The sequence below is a fragment of the Falco naumanni genome, chromosome 4 (genome assembly GCF_017639655.2).
Source record: "Falco naumanni isolate bFalNau1 chromosome 4, bFalNau1.pat, whole genome shotgun sequence".
Lineage (NCBI taxonomy): Eukaryota > Metazoa > Chordata > Aves > Falconiformes > Falconidae > Falco > Falco naumanni.
In genome coordinates this window covers 66997770-67021056 of record NC_054057.1, presented here as the reverse complement: position 1 = coordinate 67021056, position 23287 = coordinate 66997770, and the positions used below count along the sequence as shown (strand labels likewise).

At 46.8% G+C, this 23287-nt stretch overlaps 2 protein-coding genes across 4 annotated transcripts; one reads left to right on the top strand and one right to left on the bottom strand.

Annotated features, from left to right (window-relative positions):
* Positions 1–2244: 2244 nt before the first annotated feature.
* HSD11B1L (hydroxysteroid 11-beta dehydrogenase 1 like) lies at positions 2245–13296 on the bottom strand. 3 transcript variants are annotated; one of them, XM_040590697.1, is made up of 9 exons: positions 12681–13296; positions 11285–11332; positions 10450–10626; positions 9084–9214; positions 7593–7704; positions 5327–5418; positions 4187–4280; positions 3170–3335; positions 2245–2869 (listed from the first exon to the last, which is right to left on the bottom strand). In XM_040590697.1, exons 3-9 carry the CDS (start codon positions 10532–10534, stop codon positions 2689–2691), a joined length of 861 nt encoding a protein of 286 aa, XP_040446631.1. In that variant the 5' UTR covers positions 10535–10626; positions 11285–11332; positions 12681–13296; the 3' UTR covers positions 2245–2688. The 3 variants fall into 3 exon arrangements, with proteins under 3 accessions (XP_040446631.1, XP_040446630.1, XP_040446632.1); XM_040590696.1 differs by lacking the exon at positions 12681–13296 and adding an exon at positions 11805–11944; XM_040590698.1 differs by lacking the exon at positions 12681–13296 and adding an exon at positions 11818–11918.
* On the top strand, positions 11972–15597 carry MICOS13 (mitochondrial contact site and cristae organizing system subunit 13). The gene is made up of 4 exons (XM_040590699.1): positions 11972–12177; positions 13303–13459; positions 14249–14300; positions 15379–15597. Exons 1-4 carry the CDS (start codon positions 11987–11989, stop codon positions 15474–15476), a joined length of 498 nt encoding a protein of 165 aa, XP_040446633.1. The 5' UTR covers positions 11972–11986; the 3' UTR covers positions 15477–15597.
* Positions 15598–23287: the final 7690 nt, after the last annotated feature.

Sequence of the window (23287 nt, the reverse complement as noted above, 5' to 3'; positions counted from 1 at the left end):
CTGGGGTTTTACTTCACGTGCTAGTTGTTGCACCTGCGTTGAGGTAATGCTCACGCTTGAAGACACCCACCAAAGGCCTGGGGTGAGGAAAGTCTGTTTCCATTCAGCAAATCATCTGGGCACGCAGATAAAAAGTATTTCTCAAGGGCACGAATGACAGAGCCCGAGTCCTGCAGAATACAACCTTACTCTGAACGCCACACAGTGTCCCTGTGTCTCTAAGAAGGCTGCCTGTGGGGTTTTATTCCAGTCTCCTGTGTACGATCCCCCAAAAGCAAATTTGCTACGTTGGCCCCATTTACAACGCATTTACAACGCATGAGTTGAGCAGCCAGGCTCCAGCAGAGCTAAACGCAAACCAGTCGTGGCTCGTGTGTGCAGATACCAGACATCTTTTAGGAACTCCTGTGTGCTCTGCTCACACCTGAGGGAACAAAACCGGTTCTCTCAACAGCACTTTGATGGAAATCAATGAATCAATCGAGAGCCAGAGCCTAGCCCCATCTGGTGCTATGTACAGAACCAGGAAAAGGGAAAGCAAACGCACAGACTCCTCGTCTCTGCCCTGAAGGTGAGGAACATGCTTGGGGTTGGTAGAGAACCAAATCCATTTGCCGAGCCCGTGGTTCAGCCCCTTCTAGAAGAGTTTCCCTGGGATTTTCTTCTGCTTTGAAACCCTATTTGATGCTGCTGGAGGGCAGACTATAAGCAGAGAATGCAGTCTAGGACTACCTCCATTTTTGATGCCTCCTTGCCCCCACACCAACACAATTCTGCAGCGACGGAGCCAAGGTGTATACTACAAACTGTCAGGAAAAGCAAGCAGGTGTGTAATCTAGAAGGGGCAAGTTCAAACTCCAGAGTCTAGGAATCGTGGTGAGTTCTTATATCCACGTAGCTCTACAGAAAGCTTTGTCATGTCAAAATCCAGTCAATGGCAAAGAGAGAGGAAGGAAAACACTCAGCTGGCGCCTGTTCCTAGGATGTGAATAAAACGTACTTGCAACTAGAAGTGCCACACACCATTTCCAGAAACAAGAATAAGAACTCAGGCTGCGGTGATGTCACTTGCAGGCACCCAAGTTTTATATTTAGCTCAGAACAAGAGTGCACTTCGTCTAGCACCCTGCTGTCGACAGAGCAAAGGAGGAGGGGGACACGCGGTGACCTCAGGAAGCCACCTCTCACTGCCTAGACTGTACCCCTCGACCTGTTGGGTTTTTTTCTCCTTGGAGAAGCCCAGCTATGAGGGAAGAAAGTTTGCGGTTGGCAAGGCTCTGCACACTCCATTTTAGTTCTGTATCCCCTAGACCAGCCTGTTTTTTAGCAATACCTGGCTGTTCCAGTAAACACCAAAGCCGTTAACCAGCTTCTACAAAACAGTCAGCTTTCAAAGCTACTAAATACTGCTTCAGGATTCGTGCACTGCAGACAGGAACGCTCCACGCAATAACCAGCCTCTCAGACACCAAGGAGCACACACAGGATATTTTATCCATCCACAGCCCGGCAGGATTTAAGCAGAGACTGCTTTTTCTTAGCTGCTAGAACTTACAACCCACAACACATATCCAGAGCAATGCGTGTGGTGCCCACCAAACCGCTCTATCACTCCCTTCCTCAGCAGAAGGTGGGGGGAGAAAATAAGATAGAAAAAAAAAAAAAAACCTTGTGGGTCAAGATAAAGGCACTTTAATGAAGCAATAGCAAAAGTTGTACATGTGGAAGTGAAGGAAAACAAAAGATGTTCTCTACTTCCCATCGGCGGGTGATGTCTGGCCACTTCCCAGGAAGCAGGGCTGCAGCGCAGAGTGGTTACTCCAAAAGACAAACATGGTAAATAAGGAACATCCCCGCTTCCTCCTCCTTCCTCTTAGCTTTTATATCTGAGCAGATGCCACGTGGTGTGGAATACCCCGTTGGTCACTTTGGGTCACCTGTCCTGACTATGTCCCCTCCCAAGATCTTGTCCACCCCAGCCTCCTGGTGATGGGGGGGAGGTTGGAGAGACAGCCCCGGGGGCTCAGCCAGACCCAATACAAGGTGTCAGGGAAGAATTCCCTCCACATTCTTTCTCTTGCTCAGTGCAGGAATTATCAACCCGTCTTGGCATTTACAGCAAGGAAGAGCTGATTTAATGGGTCCTGTGCAGTCAGCAAACACGCACCAACAGGCCTGTGCTCACAGAGGTCAGGTCACCAGCCTTCCTTCACAGAGGAAGCATCGACAAGTAACACCAACACATTAAAAAAAATAGTTTTAATTAAAACGGAGATTAAAATTCTACTCATAGGAAGCAAGAAGGATCACATAGCCTACAAAACAATGAAGCAGTGGAGCAGGGTGTCCCAGGAATGTACAGATATTCCAGGACATCCCATACAGACCGAGGTTAAAGGTGGAGCTGGGAGAACACTGGAGGCAGTGCAAGCAGGTCGGTGAGGCTGAAGGAGGGAAGATGGGTGGAGGGCTAAGGCAGAGGGGACCGTAGGAAAGGTCTCTGATGGACGGGCAAAAAGATCAGAACTGCAGCTGAAGCGGGATGAGAGGGAGACCAAGAACAGTCTTCTGAAAAGAGCTAAGGTTACTTGGCCACCACTGCTGCCCTGCTCAGGCACGACACCACTGCTTGAGTGGGACGAGGGTGATAACAAAGGATGCAGGATGGGAGAGGAGACTGGGCATCCCTCAAGGACTGCTGTAGTTATAGTAACTCTGTAAAATCTGGTTATTGGGGAACAAAACCCAGAGGCAGCACACGTGCTGCAGCCACCATGGGTAGAAAACCTCCTGTACCCGCATGGCACCCCCCCGGATGATGGCGAGTGCAGCTTCAGGAGCAGGAGAAGCAGTCAGGTGCACTTTGCCCCTGGAAGGAAACAGTCAGAGGATCACTCAAAGCCAGCCAACCCTTGGTGTGTTTTTAACTGTGCAGACTGCCTGCCTACAGAGTTCTGCATGCTCCTCTTCCATGCTTGAGTGGACGTGCACAACCCCCATGATGTTCCCAAGGTGACACACTCTTCCCATTAGTTTTCTTGCACACCCATACAGATGCACACGCTATCTTAAACATAGTTGTGGTGCATGTTTGCATGCTTTCAAGAAGAGACATGTTCCTGCAGACACACTCCCTCCCAGACTCCTACGTCATCCTCCAAATACGCACCTGGTATTCTCTAATGCTGTATCAGTATCAATCAGGCCCAGGATGCACAGTGTGATAGAGATGTTTCTCTTCTGCATGATGAGTTCGTGACGCAGCGAGCTGAAGAATCCGTCCAGTGCAAACTTGGTGGCAGAATAAGAAGTGGTGAAGGGAGTGGGTATTTTCCCTGGAAAGGGAGAGAATGGAAAACACCAGGAAAGTGGCTGTAAGGAGGGTGGTGCCATGGAGAGGAAACCTCAGCGAAGACAGAGGCTTTGCCACGTCGCATCAACCCATGTTCTGTTCAGGTGAGTTTCGCTCTATTTCTAGTCACACACACTTAGAAAATTATGCCGCTTCGTGTGAGCACACTCCAGCACAACAGCCACCACGTACGTGGATAAGGGAAGGAAATTTCTTTTAACTGACACAGTAACCAGGTCATATGCTGGGCTAAAAAGCCCAGTGTGCTGGTCTACCCGCAGCTCCCCTCCCCCATCACATGCAAACACATGGATAGGGTCACATGCTGGTGCATCTGGCCATGACATTTTGCTGGCACCAAAGCACCTGATGTCACAAGGCAGGGATAAGCCATACTCTATAAACTTGTATATAGTGATGCAGCTCCCTCGAGCACACACCGAAGACTTTCTCCTGCCTTTCCACCCTGTAGAGTAGGTGTAGCTACTCAGCAGCCTGCTAATTCAGGCTGGCCAAAGCCAGAGGGCCTTGAAGTGGCAGGATGGTCTTAACACTGTGTCAGAAATGCAGGAGAGGTGGGCCTGGCTGTGAGGGACAGGAGCCAAAGCAGCAGATCTGGCCACATGATGAACAAAGTTCCAAGGGAATGCAAAATGCTGCAACACAGAAAGCTCTTCCAGAAAACAAGAAGGCCAGCCAGCACCATCCTGCTTGCTACTGTAAAAGGCACAGCTTGAAAATGTGTTGAAGGGTTGAAGGACACAAGAGAAACACGATGTGCTGGGAATCCTTGTTTTCACAAGGCCAGCACTTACACCAGTCTAAGACACTAACCTGTGAGGGAAGAAACTACCACCAGAGAGCCTTCATTTTTCTCCAGGGTGGGAAGAGCTGCTGTTGCAAGTGCTGCGTAACTGAAGAAATTCACCTGGAATGATAAAAGTAGACATGGAAGAAGCAAGGTTTGGAGGGAAGGCCAGCATGAGGCAAAAAGCCAATACAGTGGTCACATAGAAAGGAGTGTGGCTTGAATTTGCTTTTTCAAGCATCAAGTGAAAAGAATCATCTCTATGAAGATGGGGACAAACATTGCATCCATGAGTCTTTCAGATTCCAGAAAAAGCAATGGAGAAAAGTCAGAGCAAAGGTTATTCCTGGGCTTTAACATACAGATTTCTTGAGAAGAAACAATTAGCTGTCCCTGATTTCTCTATATGCTATTCTTGACTCTGCAATCCCTATCCAGCAACAAGGACACCAGTAGCGTCTCAGTTTGCTCTCCTTCTGAGTTTCTCTTGACTGAGCTCAGACGATGACAAAGCATAATATTCAGCATCTCTTCTGAGCTTGACTGCTCTCTAACTTGTAAGGAATCTCTTACCTGTAATCCCAAGTTCCCTTCTCTCTAGCAAACAGGCTCCTTCCAACATGAAACAGAATGAATATGACTCACCTGACCTAAGAAGACTGAATCAAGAAAACAGCTCTTCATGGTTCCAAAATGTGGTACCAAAGTGATTCTATAAGAAAACTCTGAATCTGAGAGCAGACTCAAACGGCAAACACCATTTCAAACAGCCTTATTGTGTTCTGCAATGACACGTGCACTTGCTATAGACTCGTAGGAAGTGCTTGCTCCCCATCTGTTGGCCCTCATAAGCTAGACATACCTTGCAGAGCTGCCCCTACCTATCCATCAATCCCTAACAGTCCTGCTTTAAGGGGAGATAACAAGGACAGAAGGAAGAAGTGAAGTTCTTCCCAGACATTCCTCTGCGCACATACACAACTGAGCAAAACACCTGTCTAGCAACAAAGCTTCCAAACCGTTTGGCTTGGAACACCAGTGAAGTAAAACATTTGTTCTTACCCATTGACATAGACTTGAACGTGCCTCTGAGCTTCCCAAAGTTGTCCCAGGAGAAGCCAGACTCACCCCATCCCAGCTGAGCTCTTCCTGCTGGGAAACCTCACCTGCATGAGCCAGCGGGTGTATTCCACATCTCCAGCCCACATTTGGAAACGGGTCACGCCAATGTGGTTCAATACCAGGTAATCCAGTCCCCCTGCAGGACAGGAGAAAAAGCAGTGAAACAAGGGGCCATCCCCGACCAAGGAACCCAGCAGAAATGCCAGCAGGAGGGCTGAACGAACCAGCTGTTCCCTCAGGCAGCTAGAAAGTGCTTATCCATGAAGATACACAAAATGTGTCCACCTGGGAGCAGCTTTGCCTTCTTCTCGAGGGTAGAATTGGAAGGAAAGATGTTCTTCTTTGACAGCAGCTCTCTGAAACAATGTTTCAGGGTAACGCAGACTTGGAACTTACTTCTGGTGGTAAACTATTTTCAAAGTTATAAGTATACAAATTTGTAACAGAAAAATTACAATTAGTATGGGAATGTATCAGCAGAAACAGCAGAAGATTTAAAAGAAAAGTTATTCATTGATAGCCCCTGGACTGGCAGGTCATCCAGACCACAGCATATTTACACACAATTTCTTAAGACACCCACATCAGTAAAACCAAGAGCATAATGAAGTAATTGAGACACTCAAAAAAAATGGACAAAAGGGTAGTGAATATAACAGAAAATGCTGCCTAATGACAGTCTGACCCAAATGAGACAAGATAGAGAGGCAAAGCATCATAATCACTCAACTCCTACAGGGCACAAAAGATAATTGTCCTGGTTTCAGCTGGGATGGAGTTCATTACCTTCTTGGGAGCTAGTACGGTGATATGTCTTGGCTTTGAGGCGAGAACAATGTTTATAACACACTGATGTTTTTAGTTGCTGCTAAGTAATTGTAGAGGAATGAAGCTGAGTTAATTAGCATTGATAATATACAACTGTGGGCTGGCTTCAGGGGCGGCGGGTTGGCTGATGTAGATAAGGTGCAGCTGTGGCTGGTTCTGTTAAGAGGTTAGGCAGCCAAGGAAGAGAGGGTAGGAAGAACCGGAGAGAAGAGAGAGTGAGCATGTGTGCCCTGGGTGAGGAGAGACTAGGAGAAGGCAGCAGAGGGACTGGCGTGAAGAGTGTGTTGGTATGAGATGGTAAAAGACCTTGTTGTAGCTGGCTAGTTTGGGGAGTGCTGTGACAAGTAATGTTTACATTAAGACAAGGACTTTTCAGTTTCTCAGGCCTCGCTAGTGAAAAGGCTGGAGGGACACAAGGAATTGGGAAGGGACACAGCCAGGCCAGCTGATCCCAACTAGCCGAAGAGGTATTCCATACCATGGGATGTCATGCCTGGTGTATCTGCCTGGGGGGTTGGTGGGACAGGCAGATTGTTGCCTGGGGACTGGCTGGGCATCGGTCAGCAGGTGATGAGCAATCACATTGTGCACCACATGTTTCTTTCTTCCCTTCCCTCTGGATTTTATTCTGTCCCTCTCCCTTTTAATTATAACTGTTACATTGTTATTATTGTTCTTTCATTTTTATTCTATTTCAATTATTACATTGTTCTTATCTCAACCCTCAAGTTTTACAATCCTTTCCAACTCTCCTCCCCATCCCTCTGGGTGAGGGGGGATTGAGTGAGCGGCTGCATGCTACTTAATTACCAGCTGGGCTTAAACCACAACAATAATCAAAAAGCAGCACATGGTTGCTAATCAAGAACCCAGAAAACATGATGAGGACCCGACAGTGGGCATCCCTTGTCCTTTGTACCACCATAGGTAAGCTTGGCCAGGGTACTGGGTCATAAACATCGTGTTGCTTGCGTGAATGAGTGAATGCAAAAGCATGAGAGTGGGAGTAGTGTGAATCAGTCCTGGTTTAAATTGGACTACCTTCCCCTTCCATACAGTCGCAGACTGAGCTTTGCTCCAGAGGCAGGTCACTGCTTTCAGACATCCCAGTTTCTGCCTGTCTCAACATAAGGCGCTGTGTTCAGGGTCAGGGGTGTGCAGGGGTCCCCACTCACATACGACAAATGTGTGTATATGTGGTACCCTGTGACAGGTGAGGTACCACAGCCATTGCGGTGTGGTTTTAGTGAAGTGCTGTGAGCAAGTGCTCCCTGCATACTTTTCTCCTCTAGCAAAAGACATGCCCTCCCCATGAAAGGCAGCTAAAAAGATGACCACATCCAGACTGGGATTTACAAACCCCACACCCTTCTGTCCTAAACATCCTCCTCGGTAAGGATCTTGGAGAAGATCTAGGAGCTTCCTGCTGGAATGAGAACTGTCTATACACCTGAAAGCCAAAAAGATACCCAAGATGCTTACCCAGCTTTTGGACAGCAAACTGAACCACCCTTTCAGGCTCTGAAGGGGAAGACATATCTGCAGGAATATAAAATACTTTCTTTGCTCCAAGCGTCAGACATTTCTCCACCACCTTTAAAAAAGAACACACACACACACGAAAATTAAACAATATGGATTGGGGGGAAAAGAATAGAAATAAGGGCATTGTAAGGCATTTTTTACCCCACGCTACAGTCAGTGACAGGCAATTCTGGACAGAGACACTTTAATTTTAGATCTACTGCTATTCAGCCCACAGAGAGCTTACTTTGTGTCCAGACTAAGTTTAACCAGACAGTTACATAGAGGTAACTCTCAGCAAGATGCAGATTCAATCTACCTTGGAAAAGGGTCAAGATTGACCTGACAGTCTTCTTCGGGAGAACTCTTCCAGAATAAGTGTGATACTTAAGTAGCTGGTAAGGCTCTAGCAGTATTCATCTTTCATAGCTCCTTTGCTATGTTGAGCATGTGAAGGTGCTCAGCGATGATACGCAGTTTAGCTATTTGCTGAAATAATGCCTTCCAGGCATTAAGAGCTATTTTTAAGCTCACTGTCCCCAGCTCTCCTTTTGCACCACTGCACAGTGAGGAACTTCCCTTGCAAGTCACCTGTCCCCACAGTTTACAAGATACCTTCTCTAAATATTGTCCCATGTTATAAACTACAAATGAAGGAGTCTCATCTATTCAAGCTGGTAAATAATTATTTAACTTACAAAAAGGTTTGAGTCTTTAAACAGAACTGTTTGGATTCTGAAAAGCTGCAAAATATCACACAGGAATTGTAGTTCATATAATCACAGAATATCTCATGTTGGAAGGAACCCATAAGGAACGCTGAGTCCAACTCTCTGCTCCTTGCAGGACTACCTAAAACTAAACCATATGACCAAGAGCATCATCCAGATGCTCCTTGAACTCTGACAGGCTTGGTGCTGTGACTGCTGCTCCTTGGTGAGCCTGTTCCAATGTCTGACCACCCTCTCAGTGAAGAATCTTTTCCTAACATCCAATCTGAACTTCCACAGACACAGCTTTGTACCCTTTCCTCGTGTAAATGTTCAGGCAGTAAAAAGTTCAGGCCGTGTATATGCATCTTCCTGTACAGGCCAACCTCCCTTCTGGGTTACACCTCCCAGTATGCAGTGTTACTGCCTTCTGGCAAGAGAAAACTGGCACATTGCAGCAGGCACTGGTCTGTGGCAACACAAAGCAGTCCATCCAGGAGATCAGTTACAGAGAAGAATGGCACAGGACACTGCCAGCAAATCAGGCTCAAAACACATCACTGGCATGTTCCATCCTTCTGCGTAAGTGGAAAGAATTTCGAAAATAACTAAGCTGGTTTTGCTTAACAACAGTTCTGAAAGAAAATTTATCATGCTGACAATTAATTTGTTGTTGCAGTTGCTTTTTTGGTAAAAGTCCAAATCTCTTATGTCTTCCCTGATACAAGGAGCTTCTTACCTTCTGCAGCACAGCTTCCCTCCTAGCAGTCAAAACAATTTCAGCACCAAATCTGGCATAATGATATGCCATCTGCTCTCCAATCCCAGCACTGGCTCCAGTCAGCAGAACACGGGCACCAGATAAGCTCTCTTATTTATGGGAAAGAGAAGAAAAGGTATATAAGAATGTGAAGGAAGTAGCAGAGGAGCTGCCCTTAACTATTGACAGAGCTCTAAAGCAGAAACGTGTGTGCAGGTACTCAGAAGTCCTGATGCTTCTTCAAAACTAGAAGAGGCAGGACCAACCTGAAGAAGCCATGAGATTAACAATACCTTCCAATTCTTGCTAGACTGAAAATAATCAAAAATCACCTAATCTTCGAACGATGAGCGACTTTTCTGTTCTGACAGGTGCCTACAACAAAAGTTTGTCATCAGCCACCTTGCGTCAAGTCACCAGCCACACTGATCTGGTTTGGCCTGGGTCACAGTGAAGCTTGGCTAGCTCAACAAGCTCCAGCACGTGGCACGCAGCTCGGCCTAGCTCCGCTAACATGCAACAGACAGTTCCCTCCTCCATCCTGACAGCCCCCAGGTCCATACTTCTGTCATGGAGCAGGAGGCTCAGCCTGACCCACTTCACTCAGCAGCTGGTAGGCGAGAAACCGAACAGCCAAGCCTGGCTTCACCATTGCCATCCCTCCTCCCCAGCTCAGCATTCTTCCATGGAGTTGGATAATGGATAAAAATGGGCAGCCAGCATGGCTCAGTTGCTATGGAACAATCCCCAGGCCCAACTGCCCAAGAGGTGTGTTTTATTACTGTGTTTGTTGTGGACATTATGGCTAGGCTATCACTGATAGGGAATAACGATAAAATTATGCAAGCTACCTGTGTCACGTGCCCTTTGCCTGGGTTACCAGACCAATACGTTTCATGGATGAAGTCAGTTTTCACATTATAAAAAAATGTACAACATAAACCAGGCTCTGGGCCTCCTGCCTTCTGCATATCATTTATTCTTTGCCATCAGTCTGGAGACATGTCAGCCCTCTTCTGCCAGGCGCTGCACATCTATAGACATGGTTCTGAACCCCAAGGAGTTTGCAATCAAAACAAGAAAAAAGAAAGGCAATGGCAAAGGTCCATGTCATTTTTTTCCCCACATAAGACAGCAGGATCCCTTGTAAGTGCTGTTAGACCATTTTGTCCTCCTCTTTGTTTCAAGCTTCTCTTTGTTGCTGGGAATGAAGCATTGCTTTGGGGGCACCATCTCTGGTAAGACCATGGGCAGGAATGAGACCACCAGTCAGAGCTTGGAAATTCAACCGCTTCTCTTATGCAACTTAGATTCTAGTTTGGAATGAACCCCTTGGTAAACCTACCTGCGTTAAAAGGGTCTTTCCAGAAGAAAGCTAGGAGCCCAGCTACAATCCCTGTAGCACAAAGCACTTTCCCGACTGGCTTCATACCCCTCCAAGTTGTGAAGAATAAAGCAAAGTCTTGAAGCTGAGCACTCCAGCCAAAATACCGTGATCCTTCCTCTGATCCTGGAAGCCAACCTGCAATAGGCATGTAAAGTCCTCTTCTGTCCTGTGTATGAGAGGTGCTGTGTAGAACTGAGACTCCACCCGAGAAATCTCTCCACTGGGAGCCGGTCACTTTTGTCAAGAATGAAAGATAGTGAGGACACAGACAATCAACACTTTGGTAAGAAGCTGCAAAGAAGTTACTCCTTCCCTGTTGAAGGGAGGGAACACCACAGCCCTGGGACTGGTTTGCACTTGCCCAAGAAATGCTGTGCCAAGCAGGAGAAGTAACCTTGGCAGGATGAAAAACAGAAAGCTGCAGGCCTGAAGACAATGAAACCTGCTCTCATAAAAGAGGAAGGGATCCAAAGAGGACAGCAAACAGGTCTGGAGAAAGCTCGAGAAACCGTCTGTCTTCCTGCCTTGCTCAATTACAGTTTTCTTGGCCTTTCATTTGCCCCAGGACAACCAGTCTGGCATTCAGTCTTAAACAAAGTGGACTGGGGGAATACTTTTTAAAATATCTGTCCCTAATGAGCATTCCATAGGAACTTGTGGAGTCAGCACTCATTCCTCATTCCTCACTCCTAAAATGTTTAACAGTACCTTTTTTTTTTTTTTTTTTGGGGGGGGGGATGGCTTATCAGGATATGGCTAACGCTTAGTGAGATAATGAAATCAACAGTCTTACCCAGGGCACAGAGATGGTCACTGACGGGGGTCTTCACAGGACTGGGGCCTGGAGAAGATAAAAGGGAAAATGGGAACATGGATCAACTCCAGTAGCTGGAAGGTTCTGAGAGAGTATTGTGGATATTCTTGAAGCTGAGAAGTCCACATGGAGATTTGGAAGTCAAGGGGTTTAAGTTAAAAGCCTAATGTGATTTGCCAACACAGCATGTGTTTACTATTTCTATTTCTACTCATTGCATCTAATTCTACTCCCCTACTACAAACAAGGGATCCCGGTCACCAGAGTATTGGCAATTCAGGCCATGTAATATTTGCTTAAAGGTGAGTAAGACAGCAAACACATTCTGGTTTGAACCTGTCTGGCGTTTTTATTAGGATCAAGAAAAAAATACGGAGAGCTGCGGTGCTTCCCAAACCCAAGGGGCAGCCTTGCCTCGGCCGAATTTCACGTAAGCGTGTCGAGCAAAAGGTTGGGAGCTCTATTAATTAAAAATTAAAGAGAGAGAGACAAAACGGACCAAACGAATACACCTGCGCCGAAGCAAAGGAGCTTCCCGCGGCGGCTGGGCCCACGGCAGGGCGGGAGGCCCCGCTCGGGCCAGGCCGCGCCGCGGGGTAGCCGGCACCTCCCTCGCAGGGGCCCGGGGCGCCGCCTGGTCACGAACAACGCGCCCGAAACCCCGGGCCCGCTGCCGTACGGATGCCGCGTCGCGACACAGCGCGACAGGCCGGTGCGGGGCAGCGAGGGGCGCGCCCGGAGGGGGTTGCCGTGGCAACAGCGGAGGCGGGGCCGTCCGACCACGTGACCAGTTCCCGAAGGCCCCCGCGGCGCGGGGAGGCGCGCCCTGCCCCCGCCGCAGTCATGGCCGCCAGGCTCGTGCCCGCCGTCAAGTGAGTCCCCGCGCCCGCGCTGCCCGGCCCGGGGAGCCCGCCCGGCGCCCTGCCCGCCCCCCTCCATCCCCCGCCGGGGGCGCCGGCCCCATCGGTCCTCCCGCAGGCCCCGGCCGGCCCGGCCCCGCCGCGTCCTTGGCCTCGCCCGCCCAGGGCCGACGGCTGCCCCCGGGGCCTGGCCGGTTTCTCGGGGCCAGGGCGAATCGGTGCAGTGAGGCGGGGGTCTCCGGGCCGGGGATGCCGGCCGGGGGCTGCGGGCGGGGGGCGGCAGCCGGCAGGGAGGCGCTGCCAGGGCCCGAGGTACCCGCAAGCCGGGGGCTGCGGCCGCGATCGCTCCTCTGGCGGCCCTGGGCGGCTGCTGCTCCCGGGCGAGCCCTTGTCTGGGTGGGTGGGTGGGTTTCCTCAAGGTGTGCAATAGCTTTTTCGTTTTGTTTTCTTTTCCCAAGGGGAAACCGTTCCCCACCCTGTGAATTTGAAAAAGTCGGTCTCCCCAGATCTCTTACCTATAATGAAAACGTAAATGAAGGTCAAATATTGTCTTCCTGTCTTCTGTTTTTGCAGGTTGCTACTACAGTTGTAAAACTAGTGTTTGCACACCGTGCAGTCTACTGAGAAACTTTAAAAGCCCAGGCAGTGCAGGAACAGGCATGGCCAGGTGTTAACAAGACTCTAAGGAGCTTAACAAGATATTGGTGTCTGTCAGATTAATCAGATTACTTATTAACAAGATGGCAAGAACTGCATAATTAGCATGGATGTCTGACCCACTGCAATATCCTTAGTTCCTTTTATCCCAGGTATATGCCAGTGATTCTCAGATTTAATAAGTGGCACATACGCTGAGGTATTTGACACCCTCTCATTTTTTCTTGAAAACTATTGCTGATAAAATGTGGATGGGTGTTGTTTCAAGGTGCTGACAGGGAATAGTTGGCCTAGGAAGAAAAGGAAGGTAGCTAGATACTTTTCTGCTGGTTTTTGTCTGTGGTAAGACATGACAGTGGCGTATTTGTGACCCTCACGTTGCTTTACTGATACCCTCCCTTTGATGGGCACAACCTACCGAGAGAGACACACTGAGAGTCATAACCTGGACTGAACTGTTGCTGCTTTTAATTCTTTCAGGTTTGTCATCAAAGGAGGCCTGGCTGGAGCTGCAGTTTATGTGGCGTATGATCAGGGGCTTCTGGGCAGTAGCACACAAGGTGCTGAAGCCCTCAAAAAGGCTCAAGCAGCGCTGCCTCCAGCTATCCAAGAGTGGACAAGTTACATAGGCTGGGAGGTAAGGACTGTGCATATGAACACAGTCGGCAAAACAAATTCATTCTCTGAACAAGAAGAAACCATTGGGGTGATACTCTGGTTCCAGTGATGCTGACAGGAGTTCTGCTGTTGAAGCTGGATTTCGTATTGAGAATAGTTTGAAGAGCGCTGAAATGGAAGGAGGGTAAAATTTTAAATTTAGGGGAGAGATACTGATCGCAGATGTTACTTCAAAGGAGAAGGGGTAACTAGCCCATGCAGGGTCAAGGAGGGGATTGCAGGCATGCTCTGGGAGACATTTCACTACGTAGTGAAATGATTTCCTAAGCTACTTCTGAAGGTTCCGACGTTTTTGAAAAAATTAATGAAAAGATTCTCCTGCCAATTTCTCAAGCTGCTAACAGTTCATCAAGTTGAATTTAAATTGCCTGAAGAGGCTCTTCTCTTCAAGCGATTTGTAGTTTTTAAAATCCTCAGACCAGGAGAAGCCTTTGCTGAAAGTCTGAAAAGCATTTTTCATGTTAGAGACTATTCTAAACTAACAGATTAACTGTAAGGAGATAGCTATGGAGGTAATTTTTAGGAGCATCCAAATGATAAGTGATACCTTCTGCCCCGACTTTATACTGGGGGAAAGAGCAAAGTCCAGACTTTAAGCTTCACTTCTGATCCCTTTTGAGATTTATGGAGAGTAGGCATCTTAAGTAGCTTTAAGATCTGAGGTCAAAAGGCTTCTCCAAGGTGATATGAATCCTGTTATAAGTGAAACCCCTCAAAGCGCTGATTTTTGGTCTCTTTCTCTTTCTAGCTCCCACCCACTCCAAAATTTGACTTTTCCCCCTCTGATTCCTGGAATAAAGGTAAAATAACTTCTCACCAAATAGTGAAAGGAGCAAAGGGCCAAGAGTGATGTAGCTTGTACCAATCTGGTTTCGGTACTGTCCTCCTAAATTGCATGGTGGACAAGGAGGCAGTAGATGTTACAGTCTGGTGGAAGGAGCATTGGGACTGGGACTATGGAAGCGTATTCGGCTTCAGGTTTTAGCACTAGCACACTGAGTGATTTTGGACTTAATTTCTTGTTGTTACAAGTCTGAAATAAGGAGGATGTGTGCCCATCAACCTGTCTGCCTTTTCTAACCAGAGGAGTTGGTGTTTCTTTTACCTAGAAAGCTTGCTGCCCTGCTGTGCCCCAAGACAGGCATGCTTATGCCACCCTAGAATCTAAGACTGAAAGTTTCAGTGAAGTGTTTGGGGAGGCCTGTGGCCCCCACAATAAATAGATAGAGTTTATGCACCGGTGAGTTCATCGGCACTGGTAGTGACCAGGGGAACTAGAACATAAAACTAAATGAGGACTTATTCTTAAGAAAGGTTTACCTTTCTTAAGATTGGTTCAAGATTGAAGAGTTTTATAAACTCTTCAGATGCTACTATGTCTGAATTCAGCTTCTGAATTTTCAGAAGGAATGAGCATTCCCATTATTATTAGAATTTTAGAGATCTTGTTTGAAGGCCAAAACATACTATAAATACCTAGTAGGTTAATTTATGGGTTTTATGGTGTAGCAAAAAGTCTTCGTGTACTTGTGGGGAAACATGGTCCACAAATACTGTGATAGGTCCAACATCACCCATGGAGTCTGTGACAAGGCCAGAAGTAAAATGCAACTTAAGTCAATTCGTTGTTTCAGTTTTGCAATTGTTTATCCCTTAAATTGATCCTGAAGTTGGAATTTCTGTCACAAACGCTACCGAGACAGTAAAGCTGTACTTGAACCAAGGATCATTCATGCCTCGGTGTGTTTGAAAGCTGCTGAGATGGAGCTAGATTTTTTCTCTCTGTGTTTAGAGAGATCTGCAATGCTAGAATAACATTAGGAAATTTGGCTTGAATAATGCTCTTCTTGGGATAATTCTTCTCTGCTTTCCTTGCAGGAGTGCAGACAGTCATGTCTGCCTTGTCTGTAGCTCCCACCAGGGCCTCTGAATACACTGTGGAAGGCTGGAAGTATGTGAAGGATCTTATCAAATGAACACGTTCTTCAGGGTTCATCATTCTCTCCATCCTGCGTTGTCTTTGGGATGGTGCATAGGCCATCCCTCTCGAGGGCAGCTCAGCCGTGCAAGGGCTGCAATAAAAGACTTTGGAACTTCCAGTTGTATTTGGGTTGGTTTTAGCACACAGGCTGGAATAATTGCTATCTGTCTTACCGGTGATCAGAGGCTTCAGCAGAGATTGTGGATCAGTTGTAACGAAGTGATGGCCACACGCTGAGGTATAGCCCCTGTTCTAAAGCTGCCAAGCTTGCTAACGAAACAGATTATTCTGAAGTTGAATTAGTCTTGAAGGTGAATGGCATCTAAAAACAAGCCAATGGTAGTTTAAAAATATATATATATATAAAAAATATATCTAAGGTAACAGTAAAAGATGTCATTCCAAAGACAAAGGACTTGTCTTCAAGCTGGCTGAGGAAGGAGTGCGTCTGTCGGACAGGGAGCACGTTACACCATGAAAGCTGCTCCAGGTGGTCTGTGGCTTGTCACACAACTGGGAGTAGCTGACACTAGTCACAATACTTGTTGTTGGTGACATGGTGCAATAGAAGGGGAGTTTATAAGTGCCTTATACAAAAGTCTAGCAAGTCATAGGAAGCTTGCAACGTCCTCCTCCAGGCTATTTGGCCTGTGGGCATTGCTATACCTAGTACCTGAGCTTGAGCAGCAAAATCACGTGGTTGTTTAACTGTAAATTTTCCAGCTGACCCAAATACGCCCTCGGATGCATAGTCAGTGACCTGTAGTGCGGTCAAATTTACACCTGGTTCTGAATTCTCAGCTCCACAGCATAGGTTATTTGGAGGCAAGGGTTTAGATTTCAGATTTTACCAGCAGTTGGCTAAAATTAAGTGGATTCAGTTTGTCTCTTGGCTTGAAAAAGTATTCTGTCTGCTGGCTGCTTTAAATGCCTGTAAAATGAGGCTGGAATTACCTTTAAGATCCTGGCACCTCTGAGTAAAGCTTTTGGGCAATTGAGCAAGAGAGAAAATGGGAACAGGAAGGGTCTCCAGTCACAGCAGAGGTCCCCATGGAAGGGAGAATGAGGCTGAGGGATTTCCTACTTTATTTAAAACTAGTGCCCACGTGAAGAATTGAGCAGAGATGACTGAGGAACAGAGCCCATCGACTGCAACTGTGTCTTTGTGTATTGTCAGGTCTTTGCAAAGGGACAGTGCTGGTCTGCAGCTGAGCTGTGAACGCATACATGAACATGAGCTAAACTCAAAACTAGCCATTGAATAACTAGATGGATGGTTTTTTCCTTTCCTTATTATTTTTTTTTATGCCTAGAGACTCCAAGCTTTGTTTTCCTACCGGACTTACTTCTAGTTTTTGCGTGAATAAAACCATAAATTAGTTTATTTTTTATTTTTTAACCAGAAACCTTGTTTGCTGATAAGAAGCAATACGAAATGGGAGATGGGAAGGGAGCTTCCTGGAAAGCGAGAGAGCTCTTGCTTTCCATCTCTTCTTCCATAGGAGACTGATAGCTCCTCTGAAGGGGAGGAGGAACAAAGATTACAGTGCTCTTCTTGGTTCCCTGCCAAAATGTAAGTAGCTGTGGAAGAAGCTGAAAGTAACAACTAGCTGTTAAATCACCACAAGAAACGGGGTGAATTTCACTCTGGCAAGAACTGTCGTGAACACGGAACTGTGTATCGGGGACATACAGAGAAGGACCCGTTAGCAGCAAGAAAATCGTTTGCTGGTGGTAGATGTCTGTAGAACAGGCAGTCAATGCTGCTTTTTTTTTTGTTGAAATGTGAAATGTACAGTTAAATTAAGGCCTGGGCAGAAAGTGGGTTCCTGGCAACTCATTCCTGCTGTCAGTTTTGTGAGGATTTTTTTTTTTTCACGTAAGCAAAATGAATGTCTGTATCGTGATGGGTTAGGTACGAACATTTTGTTCTCACGGTGGCAATGCTAGTAGGCAATCCCAGGGATGGAGGTTGCTGTAAAAGCTAAAGAGATGTTTTATCGCAGTGGTGTTTCTAGGGATGGAGGACAAGAATGTAGCATGGTAGATTTAGAAGTCACAGTAGCTCATTAGCAGGACATCTATAGTAATTCATTCCAAAATCCTTTTGATGCATGCATTCAGTCCTGCCACCCGTTCCCCCTCAAGGCATTAACGAAGTAGCTGGGAAGTGATTTCCACGGCTCCTGCAACGTTTTCTGCATTGTGAGCTGTTCGCTTTCCCTAGAACAGGCCATAAAACTGCATCTGTGCTAACAGCATGTCACTTTTTAACCCCTCCAGCTACGTCCAGGACACGAAAAGGCAGGAATCGGAAGTGGCTCATACGTTGCCTGCAGTTGTCTCTTGCCTTTGCTAGGAAGGGTTCTTGCAAAAGGAAGATGGTACCAGTTGCTGCAAAGTAAAGACTCTCAAGCGCAACCCACCAACAGTTCTGGAGGACAAAAAAACCCAAAAAGACCAAAACTAAAGGTCAGTTCTCTGCAGGCTGGACTCCAGAGGGAGTTCAGGGGTCACCTAGCTTGGACCTTACAGGTCTTGAAGGTCCCTTTCAAATGCTGCGTACTTTGTCATAGACATTTGAAGCTGCCCTCCTGTACGTACCCGCTGCTGGTGGAACATCTCTGGGTGATTAGATACCTAATAAGATTTTTCCTGAATCAAAGTTGAAGCAAGGGGAACTAGACCAGGAGGTGGTTTGCCAGACTCCTACAGTTCAGCAGCAGCAGCACTGTAGCCAAGCTGTGAATCTGCACCCCCACCATGCTTCAGTTTCTCCTTCCTACTGGCACTTCGGAAGCTGGTCCGAGGTGGAGAAGCAAAACCCTTCACTGATGCTCCCCTTCAAACTGGGAGCGTCTTCCAGCTCGATATGATCTAAACTGGAGTCGCTCATTCTTGCTTTGGGTCTGTCTTCATCCACATGCTGGCAGATGTGAAACATTTCACTTTTGGCCACCAGACTGTGCCGAGGGAAGCTGGTGTCTGCAGGAAGTGTGTGGCATTGTAGTAACGTGCTAGTAGAGGAACGGGTGGATGGGCTGGCACACATGCTTGCCTGAGAGGGTTATACAAGTACAGGGAAAGTACTTGAGCCAAGTGTATCCGCGTGAAACGTTTTGCTAGGTCGCAGTATGCTTCAGTTTGTGGATCTTGCGTGTTTTACTGTTAATGCTGATGAAAACTTCCCAGAGGTTAGTTTTCAGTCACAGCCGAGGCATCTCTAAAGAGCACTGGAGGGCTTTTGTAAGGTGGAGTTACAGATTTATTCTGTGATTTTAACCCTTGGCAATGGGATTGTGGCATGAGGTTGCAGAAGCTGTTACGGCGTGGTGTAGCATCAGTATGAATCTGTTCCCTTTTCACAGGAGGAAGCATCCGTGCATATATCAGATGGGCCGTTGTCACTACACAGCTTGTAACCTCTGTGTCCTTGGGTCTCTGTCCCAGAGCTGCTGCTCATGCTTCCAAGACTAGGGACAGAGGTTGTCCTCGCTGCTGGAAGCAGGGGCAGCATTTCTGTCACACAGGTGTGCTAACGCAGTCACGCTGGTTCAGTCTGCTCGTTACAGAATGAGCCAGGACCCAGCTAGGGGTAGGCAGGGAGAATTGGCCGAGTGCTTACTCAGCTTAGGAAGCAGATTGAAAACACAAAAAGGAAGAAGGATTTGCCGGGGTTTTACTTCCTTTTTTAACAAATAGTTATTATCTATGATGAAACTTACTGTCAAGAGATTTCAGAGGATTTGGCTAAGGTATAAATAGCTTTAAAAAGCGCTTAAGTTAATTCCTGGAGAATGGGTCCGTCAGTGGCTCTTAAGCCTAATGAAGCAGCTGGAAGCTGCAGCTCATTAAACCCTGGAGTGCCAGACGTGGGGATTTTTTATCACCTGACGAACAGTTGCTCAATGTCCACCTTGTTCTGACATACTTTTCTTTATGCACCTGCCTCTAAAAGTGAAAGAATAGTGAGTGGGAAGGACTTTCTCATCTGACCCAGTACGTCTGCTCTCCTCTTACTACATCTCGATGGCAATGTCTACATTCAGTAAGGGACTGATCATCTCATACAGTTGCTGGATTTAAGTCAAATGTTTTGCCAAGTTTAGTTTGTGGCCCGCACAAATAATTGTAGGTAAGATAGGGTGCTAATCAGATTCCTTTGCTGAGCAAAGTGGCTCTGTAAAAATTGACTTGTTAATAATGAGAGTACCTGTGCTGCAACTCACAGAATTATATATAATATAATATAGAATAACTAGACCAGGTTAACCAGGACTCTTGCACGCTCCACAGCATCTCTGGATGACCTATACCACTGTTTGACTGCCCTCACAGAAAAAAAAAAAAAAAAAAAAAAAAAAGTGTTTTCTTTTGTTCAGCTCACCAGAATCTTTTTCTGAACATGGTGACACTGGATGCTGCCAGAGTGGCCTGGTGGCACTATATGAGACAGTTCTGGAATACCTTCCTCACAAAAAGAGTTGGCACTAGCAGGTGGGTCTAAAAACTCCCCAGTGCATTTTGTAGTTGTGCATAAACATCCAGCACTGCTTTCCAGTGTTCAGCTTTTTGCCTCACAGGTATTTTGTAATAATGACTTTCACAGTCATTATTTTTCATTCTACCTTTTTCTGTCACCGGTTATCAAGCACTCTGGCTGTCCCTGGTGAACCTGTCCTGCAAAAGGATAAAAAGTTTACATCTGGCAGCACTGTGGCATGAAGCAGGATTATTATGGGATGCTCCCCCTGGTATCTTTTTACTCCCTTGTTTGCAGTGCTTCTAGAGGAGGCTTTGCTTGTTCAATCAGTTCTTGAAACTGATTATTTGAAGGTTCATCATTTTAAGGTTCAGTCAGAGAACAACCCCTCCTGTTTCTGGAACGCGGGACAGTGTCAAAGTCTCTAGGCTTAATTTGTCACAAAAAGACATTGCAATATTTGGCTGTGTAAGGCAGAACAGGGCATAAGGCTCATCCTTCGGGCAGTAGCAGCAGGGAATTGGGTCCTCTAGATTCTACTCCCAGATTCTGGTAGAGAATAAAATGCAAGGCAAGACGGGTGGCTTCCATCCTAGCTCTGTCACTGTTTTGTGCCCATCTTTTGGTCATTTACTTCTCTTTTGCCAAGTTCCCCCAAGGTGAAACTGTACATTGTAATAAACAACGGCAAGAGTCCTAGTTGAAGCTTTCAAAGTTATAATGGCTTGAGGGCAGTGTATAAACAGCATGCCTGAATCACAAAAGAAGAGAGGAACGAGCCTTCCTTCAGTGCAAAGTATTGTTTTCTTTCAGCCAGATAATTTCAACACAGTGGCAGAGAACCAGAGATTTACCTGTGTCACTTTCATGGTGGAAAAAAAAAAATAGTAACTGGGAGAATTAACTGTCCTTGCTACTGAATCCTCCATCCTACCATCCTTAGTGCCATTAAATCCTTCAAAAGAATCACTTGTAATGGAGCTGTGGCAGGATGGTCTAGGCTCACCTGATTGTGGAGGACGTGTAAGGGGAAAAAAAAATAATTTGCAGTGGATACAAGAGGGGGAAACAAACGCACACTGCCTTTGCCAGCAGTGGATGTAGTGTTGAACAATACAATTCAGCTTCTGTCTCCGCTAGGTAGGATGGGCAAGCACATCAGAATCATGGGGTACGATGCAAATAGCAAGAGTAAGGTGTGACAACAGCGGTGGGGAGCTCCCAGCCTCGTGACATGGAACTGCATCCCACGTAGTGCTTGCTTCACCGGTGAGGGGACGGAGGGAGGGAAAGGCACAGGGGGAGAAGAAGGGGGATTACGTCCTAGTTAGCTTACACTCCAATGCAATAACATTTTGCCTCCATCACTTCCAGTGCCACAGGCTTCCCGTGGCTGTATAGGCACATCACACATTGACTTGGGAGTTCGGTCAGTATCCTCTTGCATGGGATGAGAAATCATTTGTTTCCCTCTTGGTTGTGAGCTCTTCCCTACAGAACTATGAGAAGTCTCATTTTAGCTTTAGCCCTTTCTTTAGCAGCACCCCTTCCGACTCTTCTGCCTGTTGTGCAGGTGCCAGATGCTTTCCCTCATGCTAGAACCTCGATAATCTCTATCAATGACCCCAGTTCTTCCTTGGATTCCCACTGGCAGCTGCCCTTGAAGCAGCACGGCTTTTCCCGCGGGAGTTTCTGTCGCAGTTCCCCACGCACACACCAGATCCCGGAGCTGCGAGGTTTTTATGCAGGGCTGCTGCTCGGCAGGCTGGCTCCTGGGCAGTACGTAATGAAATTAACTCCATCTGCAAGACAGGAGCTGTCTGCCTTTTTCCAGGCCTTGTGTAACAAGCTTGCTGTGGCTTAGGCAGCTGACTTTGGAAAGCAGCACATCTCACGGAGGGAACAGCTGAGCTAGGATGCACTAGGAACATGGATTTACTGCGTTCCCTTCTCTCCCGCTGGAATAAGGGTCAGTCTGCATGGGAAGCTCAGCCTACCGTTGGGCTACACCTTTACTACTCCTTTGTAAAACGGAGGACTTATTTTCCCAGAGCAGTGTTTAATGTTTATTGAAATCATATTTTTAATCATCATCATCATAAGTAATAAAATAATTCTCTTCTATCTCCAGGATGGCTTCTGTGCTTATTTGCAAGTCTTTTCTGAAAACACCTTCAGCTTGAATGTCCCAGGAGGTAAGGGGAGAGGCAGAGTGAGGTTTAGGACTCGGTGAATGGTTCCATGTCTACTCCCCCATCCCACCAGGCCAAACCTCCCACTAAGAAAGTTCTGGCACTGTCATCAAGAGAATCTTCATCTCTTTAGCTTCTGCTACAAACAAAATGTAATCGCTAAGAACAAAGCGTGGTCTTGGTTCACGTACACATGCTACGTACAAATAGGTGGACTACTGTGCCCCTGGTGTGCTTGGAAGTTCTCTGTGCTTTTTGTCATCTTCCGTACCGCTGTTTTGGCCTTGAATGATTGCTTTCTAAAGGTTCTTCATTGTAATAAGCTTTCTTGATGGTATTTTATGATTGATCTTAAGTAATTCTAAAAACAAGAGGAACGTATGTACAAGTGAATACAGTTCTCTTGCACGTGAACACTTTAAGCATCCTAGTTGGGCTTGCACAGATGTTTCGGTTGCCTTCTCAGGGCAGGAGGGTTGGCCTGAGGTCACCTTCTCAACCTCACACCTCCCACAGTTACTCTAATTGTTATTAGCACAGTTCCCAGGAAGCACAGACGACACCCTGCACCACCTGCCTCTTCAGTATGGTTATCAATTAAACAGGAATTGTGGAGGATTTATGCCATTTACCTGTGGCAGCAGATTAATTACAGACTTGCCAAGTCGGTGAAAGGCTCTGAAACAGGCACAATGCCTCTCCGCTGATCAAGGGAGGCTGGGCTTCGACTTTGAAGACCTGGGTGCTGCGAGCGTTCCTCCACACTGAGGATCACTCCCGAGTTGTGCACCACCAGGTCAACCTTGAAATTTGCAGGTTTTGGGGGTGTTTTTCCCTGTTTGGCCCAGAGCTATTGGGGGACTGAATCAGCCACCCCCAGTGGAGCCCGTCTGTCTTTGCAAAACAAGCAGCAGCTGAGATAGCAAGAGCTCCGCTTCACATCGCTATAGCTTTCCAAGATCAGACAAACATAAGCAAAAACTTTACCTGAACTAACATCAGAGATCAGACAAACATAAGCAAAAACTTTCTTACCTGATCTAACAACTTGGGAGGCCATGACAACAACACTGAAAAACCACAAAACCAAAATGCTGGGGGACAAACGCAGCAGGGCAAGCAGCTCGCTCT